Source organism: Clarias gariepinus, chromosome 4, assembly GCF_024256425.1.
Source record: "Clarias gariepinus isolate MV-2021 ecotype Netherlands chromosome 4, CGAR_prim_01v2, whole genome shotgun sequence".
Lineage (NCBI taxonomy): Eukaryota > Metazoa > Chordata > Actinopteri > Siluriformes > Clariidae > Clarias > Clarias gariepinus.
Window position 1 is genome coordinate 2,673,139 of NC_071103.1, and position 9,543 is coordinate 2,682,681.

Below are 9,543 nucleotides of genomic sequence, written 5' to 3' on the forward strand. Positions count from 1 at the left end.
ATCATTGTACTATGTTCATGTGAGGACTGTTAGGTTTAATTATTTTACCAAACTACTTTCTGTTTGAAGACAATGATTACATTCATAGTTATCAACTATGAATAAAAAAGAAACAGGTATAATTCCATTAAACACAACAGTAGCTTCCCTCTCTCAGGAGGATCTACAGTATACAGTAGTGATACAGTTTGATACTGTAAATAATAATAATAATAATAATAATAATAATAATAATAATCTACATGCGGTGAGACAGTAAAAAACGAAAGTTGCTGCTTGGTGCTCCCGAGCTCTCAAAAAGAAAAAAGAGAAATGGTGCACGAGCACGCGCAGGAGGAGCCTGATTCAGTTCACGCAGGTTTTTTTTTTTTTTTTCCGCTCAAACGCCAATCAAAGGCATCAGCGCTCCGGTGGAAGCCCCGCGCACGTGAGGGGTTTAGAACGACGAGGTCCTGCGCGAGCGGTACACAGCGGAGGAGGCGGAGAGACAGAGCGCGCGCGGAGAAAGGAGGAGGAGGAGGAGAACGCATCATCCCGAACTCAGCGCACAGCTCGCGCGCATTCTCTCACGGACTTTGGCGGAGGGAGCACGGAGCGTGCGCGCGCGGGACAGAGAGAGAGAGAGAGAGGAGGTTGAAAGTGTTTTGTTTTGTTTGTTTGTTTCCTCCCGTGTTTGTTTTTTTTTGTGCGTGTACGTGTGCGCGTGTCTTGCCGTTACCCGGACATGTCGTTCCCGCAGCTGGGTTACCCGCAGTACCTGTACGGCGTCGGGGCGGCGGCTGACCGGCAGCTCCTCGCGCCCTCGGCGGTGTCCCCCGCATCCCCGCCATCCGCCGCGTCCTCGCGCGCCGCCAGCTGCGACGTGGCCGGGAGCGCGTGCGCCGTCACCTCGCTGCTCGCGGCCGGAGCCGGTGGTGCCGGTGGCGTGTACGCGCACCCGTACGGCTATGGCGCGTTCCTGCCGTACACCAGCGCCGCCGAACTCGCGCTCTTCTCCCAGATGGTAAGCGCGACATATTACTAAATGCAAACAAAACAAGAAGTTTGTGTTATTATGAACTACATAAATAAATAAATAAATAAATAAATAAAAACGATTTTAGTACAATGGCAAAGTCAGTACTTTACAAAAATATAAAGCTCATCAGTGCGCGAAAAAAATATCTTTGACGATATGGGATTTTAAACATTATGTTTAATTATTAAATTTAAACGAAAAACTTGTACTAATTAAGGAAGGAAAGGGTAAACAATTCAGTCAAAATTATACGTAAAAAATACATTTAAAAAAGTTACCTGCGGTTACAAGTGGGTCAATCAGTTAACGGAAAAACTTTACTTCCGTTCTATTTTTGTATATCAAATATGCAACAATAAAATAATTTTTATACAACTTTTTCGCGTTTAATACCGATTAATGAACCTAGTTTATTAACTATATATATATATATTTTTTTTTTTTTTTTTTTGGGGGGGGGGTAATAAACTATCTATCTATTTATCAAATAGCAGCTTTTTGTCAGAGTCTAATGATTTCCGATTACAAATTAATTTAAAAAATAGAGGAAATTATAGTTCTTCAAATTCAGCTCAGTTAAAATAACAACATTTAAAAACGTTCTTGAGGGAATTAACGGAGAAATTCGGCGCGCGAGGCAGACTGGGAGATCTATGTCATGTTAAACTGCCTAAAGGGACAAAATCACACTTTGATTGTCATTCTTTCATTGCTAGACAGGATATTTATATAATTTTAACAAAACAAAATAAACGAATTTGGTCGGTAAAACGCTATTTACGCAAATTTGCAACAAAGTGTTGCGTCACGTCGCACGTTTGGATTTAACGATGGACGAGGTCTAATTTTTATTCACTCCCCGATACAAAAAAAACTAAAAAAGGAAATACAACATTATGGATTATTGATGATGTTAATTTGACATTACAAATGTAATGATTTATTGAGGGAAATAATTAAAAACGAAAAATGTGCAATTGCAAATATTATGGCAATATATGTGTGTGTGTGCAATTTAACAATTTAATATTTGGTTTAGATTAGGTTATAGACAAAGATTGGTTTTATTTATTTATTTGTTTATTTATAATTTCAAAATGATGTGAATAGTAAGCATACGCTGTAATTTTAAAGTAATTTTTTAATATAAAATGTGATATTTTATATGTCAATGCTCACTTCTCAGTTTAAAATATCCATGTTTATTTATTTATTTATTTTAATTATTAATACACTATAATAACATAAAATCACAACACTTATGGATGTTTTCTTGTTTGAAAGCTCGTCACTCAAATATAATTTTTCCTCCAAAACATTAGATTTTCTTACCTAATTCTTCACGTTTCCCACATGACCACTACAGTCTGACGTGCCGCGTGTAATTTTCTCACGTCACACACAAAGGCAGACGTCCCGCTGTTAAAGGTCAAAGGTTAAATCTGATGGGCTGAATGAAAAAAACAAACACGGCCGTGTTGAATAGGATCCTCCGAGGGGGGTAAAAACAAAAGCGGGTTATGATACGTTTTATTTTTCATTCTATCAATGCAAAAACAAAAAAGGGATCAAATAAACACTATACATATTTCTTTGTGTTTTAAAAGCAGAATTTGACATGCGACTTGACAAGTGTGGAGTATTCAAATAAACACTCCCTGTGAGTTAATGTTTGTTTTTGTTACATTGTACATAGTTAATATGGCTTAGTTTTAAAATAAATAGTTTTGTTTGTATTTATCTAGATTTAAACACTGTAAAAAAATAAATAAGTATTTGTCCAGTGAGCAGTGTATAATTGTGAGGAGGCTTTTACCAGGACCTGCGCTAAGATACACTGATCTCTTGTAGTATTTAAATAACTCTTACAGCCATCACCTACAGTATGTGTATCATTAGAATAAAGTTGTTTACATTGTTCGGGCATCTTTAGCAGAAGTGTTCAATGAACTTTTTCAGTGTTCAGGGAAGTGTTTAAAGTATTTCTTAGATCTTATGGTGTTTAGTTACCTTTTAAAAACATTTAGCAAGGTCAAATAATATTTAATTAAACTGCAGCTTTAGTGGTTACAGTGTTTATACCTTGTCTCTAAACGTAACTCAATTAAATTTCAATGGTTAAAGTTAAGAAACTTTAGTCTTTAGATTGGCCCACAGTGTTTAACCATCAGTGGATATGCAACCCATGGTTTTTTACTGTCCCCGTGTTGTCCTACAGTCTTTAATTCTCTACAGTGTAAACTAATAACTCTATGTTGCACAATGCAATGTTAACTTTTTAAAGTTCGGTTATGTCAGTGCTTATTTTCTCTCTTATTACTATCCAGCTGGACTTATACTCCACTGTAGGTGTTGATTCAGAGAAGCTGGAGTGGGAGATGTTTGTATTTAAAGCTTGAATTAGATTTGTGGTGTTAAACAGATTCCCACAGGGTAGAATAAACTCTGTGACTGAACACCAGAACAGCTGTAATATAAAATGAAATGAACACCTACAGTGATGATTAAAAACGAATACCAGTTGTGGTGTTGAATTTAGCTCAATGTTTTTTTGGATTCAGTTCACACATAGAACGGGTTTAAAACCTGAACACTGAACACATTCTGGGTTCTTACGGCTATCAACTAACACCAGATTCACATTTTTTCAGTGTTGTATCAGATTGCAGTGGTACAATGGTGAAGTAACAGGCAAAGTTTTGAATTACCACTTGCTATGCCTGTATAATTCACTTTAGTATAAACACCACAAGAAATGATGTTAATTCAAGACCTTAACACCTAAACAGACTTATTCATTGGTTAGGTAGATTAACACCTACAGACATGAATCAACACCTGCACCTGTTTTCCATCTGCAGGTGTTAATCCTATTGAACTGGGCTGCTCTCAACACTGGTGATGGGAATGCAAGACTCAAAAAGTGTTAATAGGCCTAAAGATCTTTCATTAAACACTAAAACTTAAACAGGTGTTGGTTAAAAACTAGAGAGGAAGACTTAACATTGATGTGTCTTACATTTTATGTTTTTGGGCATAAAAATATGAATGTTCAAAAGTGAGTCCAACCCATGTATGTAAATATGTACTGAACGCTGCTTGTGTTGAATTCAATACTGTAAGAGTCGGCTGATTGTTTAGTTCTATGTTAAAATAACACTTAATGTGTTTGTGTGTGTGTTCAGGGTTCACAATATGATCTAAAGGACAGCCCTGGTGTAAGTTTTGCTGCTCACGCCTCACCCGCAGCATTCTACCCCTACGCCGGGTTCCAGTACGGAGATGCGTCGAGGCCCAAGAACGCCACTCGTGAGAGCACCAGCACGCTGAAGGCCTGGCTGAACGAGCACCGGAAGAACCCGTACCCAACCAAGGGCGAGAAGATCATGCTGGCCATCATCACCAAGATGACACTCACACAGGTGTCCACGTGGTTCGCCAATGCCAGGCGGAGACTTAAGAAGGAGAACAAAGTGACGTGGGGGGCGCGCGCCAAAGAGGACGGCGAGGATGGCGGCATCTTCGGAAGCGACAACGAAGACAAGCGCGAGGATGAGGAGGAGATCGACCTGGAAAGCATCGACATTGATAAGATCGACGAAAACGACGGGGATCGCAGCAACGCTGAGGAGGAAGAGGAGGACGATGAGGAAGATGACGATGAGGATAAACGAGCACGTAAACTCCTGAAGGAGCGAGACAGCATGCACGCCAGCACTAATGGTAACGCTAGCAAAAACATGACCGTCATGACATCACCGAGCCACCAGCTTCCGGTCAGCAGCAAACCCAAGATCTGGTCGCTAGCAGAGACGGCAACGAGTCCGGACGTGTCCAAAAGCACGGGTGTCCAGCACCCGGCCTTCCTCAGCAACCACAGACTGTACACCTGCCCCATCGGCAAGATCCACAGCTGGAACAACAGCGCCTTCCTCAGTCACAACTCGCTGCTCAACGTCCGCTCGTTGGTGGGAGTAAACCAGAACCATCATCATCATCATCATCATCAACATCAAACACAACAACAACAACAACAGCAGCATCAGCATCATCAGGGTGTCATGGAGAAGGACAAAGACGCAGAGCAGCTCAGCCCCAAACACACAGGTATTACAATCAGCTCCCCCGAGAGTCTCCTGGAGTTTAATTCATTGATTTTAAACATATTCTTATTTAGTATTAAAAAACAAAAATTTAATTCATATATTCTTTTATTTCATAACTAATTCCATATTTGTTTGGTTTGGATATTTTTTATTTATAATTTAACATATACTGTCTTCAATTATGTTGCTAAGTAAACCACAACTGATTTTTAAATTTATTTACATGCATAAATTATGTAACAATTTATTTTATTTTTTATATCAAATATGTTTTATTCAAATGAGTAATCTACTTATTAATAATAAGATTTATTAATCAATTTATTTATCATTGAAGTTATAAAATAGTTACAAGGATAAATAAATAAATAAATAAGTATTATTATTATTAGTAAAAATGTTAGTATAAAATAAAAAATATTTATTATATAAATATATTTAACTATGTAAAAATAGTTACATGACTTACATATAAATAAATCAATCAATCAAGAAGTAAAATTATTCCTTTTCTTTATTCTTTCTTACTTTTTTTCTTTTTAGCAAAACTTCATGATGTTTGCTCTATTTTATCTTCTTTACTACCGCAACAGAATAATAATAATAAGAAGAATATTAATAATACACAACTCCAGTCAAGTCAGAGTAATAGATAACTGAGCGCTGTGTGTATGTGTGTGTGTGTGTGTGTGTGCGTGTGCACATGTTGAAAAATGTGATGAGAGGAGGTGGGACTGTGTGTGTGTTTGTGTGTGTGTGTGTGTGTGTGTGTGTGTGTGTATGTGTGTGTGTGTGTATGTGTGTGTGATTTATTAACCCATTCAGTGCAGATCACATTTCCATAATCACCTCATTTATTATTGATTGTGTTTTTTTATTTGTCAGAGCGTGGAGTCGAGTCGCCCACACAGACCATCACAAAGTCCTCATTTAGACCGCTTCACGACGGGTAAACACATAAACATGCACACACACACACACACACACACACACACACACACAATAATTTCTAACACATGTGTATATATATATATATATATATATATATATATAGAGAGAGAGAGAGAGGCCTTTACATTCTGTAAATAAATAAAATAAAGTAACAATAGGATAATGTTATTAAGATCTAGGTTCCAGTTCACAAAAATTAAATAAATAAATAGATAAATAAATAAATAAATAAATAAATATTAGAATAACTCTGAACCCAAACCTTAGGGGATAAAAATTTTATACTATTTATCTGTATTAGCGTATTCATCCTTAAATTTTTATAAGTTATATAAACGTGATGTCTAGTATGTCAAATGCAACAATAAATAAATAAATATATGATTATTATTATTATTATTATTATTATTATTATTATTCCTGGCTCAGGGTTTAGTGCTTCATGATAAACAGTGTGTGACAAAGCAGGTCAAACCCCCAGTCTGCGCCGTCTCAAGGGAGGCTCTACGTCTGTGTGTGTGTCTGTAACCACCAACCCCTCCGCCCCCCCCCCCCCCCGGGGGAAAATTTGCCCCCTTTTTAACCGCGACCCTCCCCGACATTCTTTTCTCTGGGCTTTATGCTCATCACTCATTTCTTATAAATATTGAGGAGAGCAGCTCCTCACACACACACACACACACACGCACACACACGCACACAGAGCGTAGTTAAGCAGCATCAGCTCCCTCTCTTTCTCGCTTCCTCAAATTTATGAATTTCTGTGTGTCTCAGTTCGTGACGTTTGTTTGTAATTACTAGTGGATGAATTGGCTCATAGCTTACAGGCATATCTGGGTTTGGAGAAATGTAAAAAATTACAGTTCAAATCTAGTTAACATAATTATCATTACTATCATAACCATCATAATCATCACAGTTGAAGTGTCTATTGACATCCTCTTAATTATCACAACTATCATAACTATATTAACATAACTGATACAAATAAGTAACGATTGCAACCAATTGATTTTCATGAGAATCTTACATAACATCACAAACAATACAAGCAGCATAAATACTGAAATTAACATAACTCCTGTATGCAACTGTCATATTTCTATAAATATTTCATATTTCTGTCATATTTTCTAGATGTCACAACCATAGAACTTTTGCAACTGTCATAATTCTATAACTGTCTAATAACTATTGTAACTATTGTAACTATTGTAACAACAATAACTAGCAAAACCACTTTAGCTGTAATAACTATCAAAACCTTTGCAGCTGTTAAAAAATTGCAAGTTTAAAAAATGTCGATTAAATACTGTGATCCTAACTATCATAACTATTCCAACTATCAAAACTATATAGCTATTATTAATAACATAACTATTTAAAATGTTATACGTATAACTCATAGCCATCATAATTATTCTGTCCTACCTGTATCTAGCATTCCTGAACAACTTATGTATTATAACTATTCAAACTATTAGAAAATACAACTATCATAAAATTATTACAATCGTAACAATTCCAACTATTAGTAGCAGCTACAGTATCATAACTATAGTGTAACTATGCCAACTATTATAAATACAAGTACCATAACTCTTATAGCTAAAAAAAACAATTAACAGAACTATTTCAACTGTTATATCTTTGACTAGCATGTCTGTAATAGCTATTGTAACTATAAAACTATTCCATAGCAATAACCATCAGAATTATAACAATCATGACTATTCCAACATTTTAATCTCATAGCTATAATATCATAACCATTTCTATTATCATAGCTAAAACGACTCATAAGTTCATACCTATCACAGCGTTCATAACTATCATTACTACTCCGGCTGTCGTTACATACAGGTATCATATCTGTACTTTACAATAAAGATACTAAAGCAGTTTACTTGATAAAGCTAAAGCACGTGTAGTAGACTATGAACAAAATTTTCCTTAACAGTAAACAAAATACGAATCACATTTTGTTGATTATCTTATTGTGTATTTAGTTTTATCATCTTCAGTTTTGTTAAGCAACACGCCTCCTCGCAATAATGATTGACAAACAATAGATCGTAAAACATCCAAAATTGAGATTTTAACTAAATATTGGTTTCAAGTATCACAATGATAATGGTAAATATATTGTGTAAACATTTTATATTTCTATCAGTCACACTATTGTTTTAACAAATTACCTTTTTTTAACATATCGTGATTAAACCTAAAGAATATATCTTGCAACCTTTTTTAGGTTTATATAATCCACACACACACACACGCACGCACACACACACACACACACACACAATTCTGATCTAAATTGTTCCAAAAATATTGCAATAACACAAATACAATATATTGACAATATAAACAATATATTGTACAGCCATTTAAAGATGTGACCTTTAAAGATTAGGTTGGGAATAAATATAGCTTGGAAAGAACAATATATCAAAACAAAAGTGTCAAACGTGAACAAGTTTTCTGAAAAACTGCATCAACGATATGGAACATATTACACAACCATTTTATTTGAATATAAACAAAACTTACACTTACTTAAAATAAACATTGTTCAGAAATATCACAATAATTATCCCAAACAATATATCGTCCAAACTATTAGAGGTATCTCTGAGTCACACCAACAAACCAATATTGCTAAGAAATATCACAAAAATTAAAAAATGCCATAAGCTTTGTGTAGCTTTTTGAGTCACACTCACATAATATACTGTACAGCCAGTAGAGGCTTTGGAATGCATATTTCTCTGAAATATCCTGATAATGATGTACAAACAGCATATCGAGCAACTTAAGCTTAAACCATTGTCTTTCTCTTTCTTTCTCTCTTTTTCAGTCCCAGGAATCCTCATCGAGTCCTCACGGCCTGATTGCTACACAAAAAGACTCTAAAATATGAAAATATTAAATAAATATGTATGGATATTTGGAGTTTTGTAAATATAATATTAATATTAATAATATTAATAATATTAATAACAGCGCTTAAATTTATCCCGGGATAATGGGTAGGTTTGAATTCCTTTCTCTGTGTTGGTGCTTTTATTCATTTTCATATTTTTTTTTTCTTGTTTCTGTTTTTTTTTTTGTTTTTTTTTTGTTTGTTTTTTTCTGTAAATGCAGCATCTTAAATCTGTAAATAGTGACTTGACGGAGTTTGTGCAGATCATATATTTTGTCTATAATAAATTCAACAAATTATAGAGAGCTCAGCCAGCTCATCTTTTCTTCTTGTGTGTGTGTGTGTGTGTGTGTGTGTGTGTGTGTGTGTGTGTGTGTTATAGCAGTTTCTTATCATTGAGCCACTGAGGTGATGGCAGGGAAGATTTTCAGGGATGTAGATGATGTAATCATGGACTGCACACACACACACACACAGAAACTAAATGTGGAGATTAAATACAGCGAGCATGCCCATGTTGACATGTAAAATGTCATGCT

General features: G+C 35.6%; 1 protein-coding gene across 1 annotated transcript; it reads left to right on the top strand.

The window, feature by feature from the left end:
• Positions 1-550: 550 nt before the first annotated feature.
• On the top strand, positions 551-9,195 carry irx1a (iroquois homeobox 1a). Its single transcript, XM_053494810.1, has 4 exons — positions 551-1,003; positions 4,204-5,125; positions 6,010-6,073; positions 8,939-9,195. Exons 1-4 carry the CDS (start codon positions 725-727, stop codon positions 8,970-8,972), a joined length of 1,299 nt encoding a protein of 432 aa, XP_053350785.1. The 5' UTR covers positions 551-724; the 3' UTR covers positions 8,973-9,195.
• Positions 9,196-9,543: the final 348 nt, after the last annotated feature.

Excerpts from the sequence above, each read along its gene's own strand:
- irx1a (XM_053494810.1), top strand. The coding sequence starts at position 725 with ATGTCGTTCCCGCAGCTGGGTTACCCGCAGTACCTGTACGGCGTCGGG. Across the intron at positions 1,004-4,203 it reads TCGCGCTCTTCTCCCAGATG|GGTTCACAATATGATCTAAA; the intron begins GTAAGCGCGACA and ends GTGTGTGTTCAG. Across the intron at positions 5,126-6,009 it reads GCTCAGCCCCAAACACACAG|AGCGTGGAGTCGAGTCGCCC; the intron begins GTATTACAATCA and ends TTTATTTGTCAG.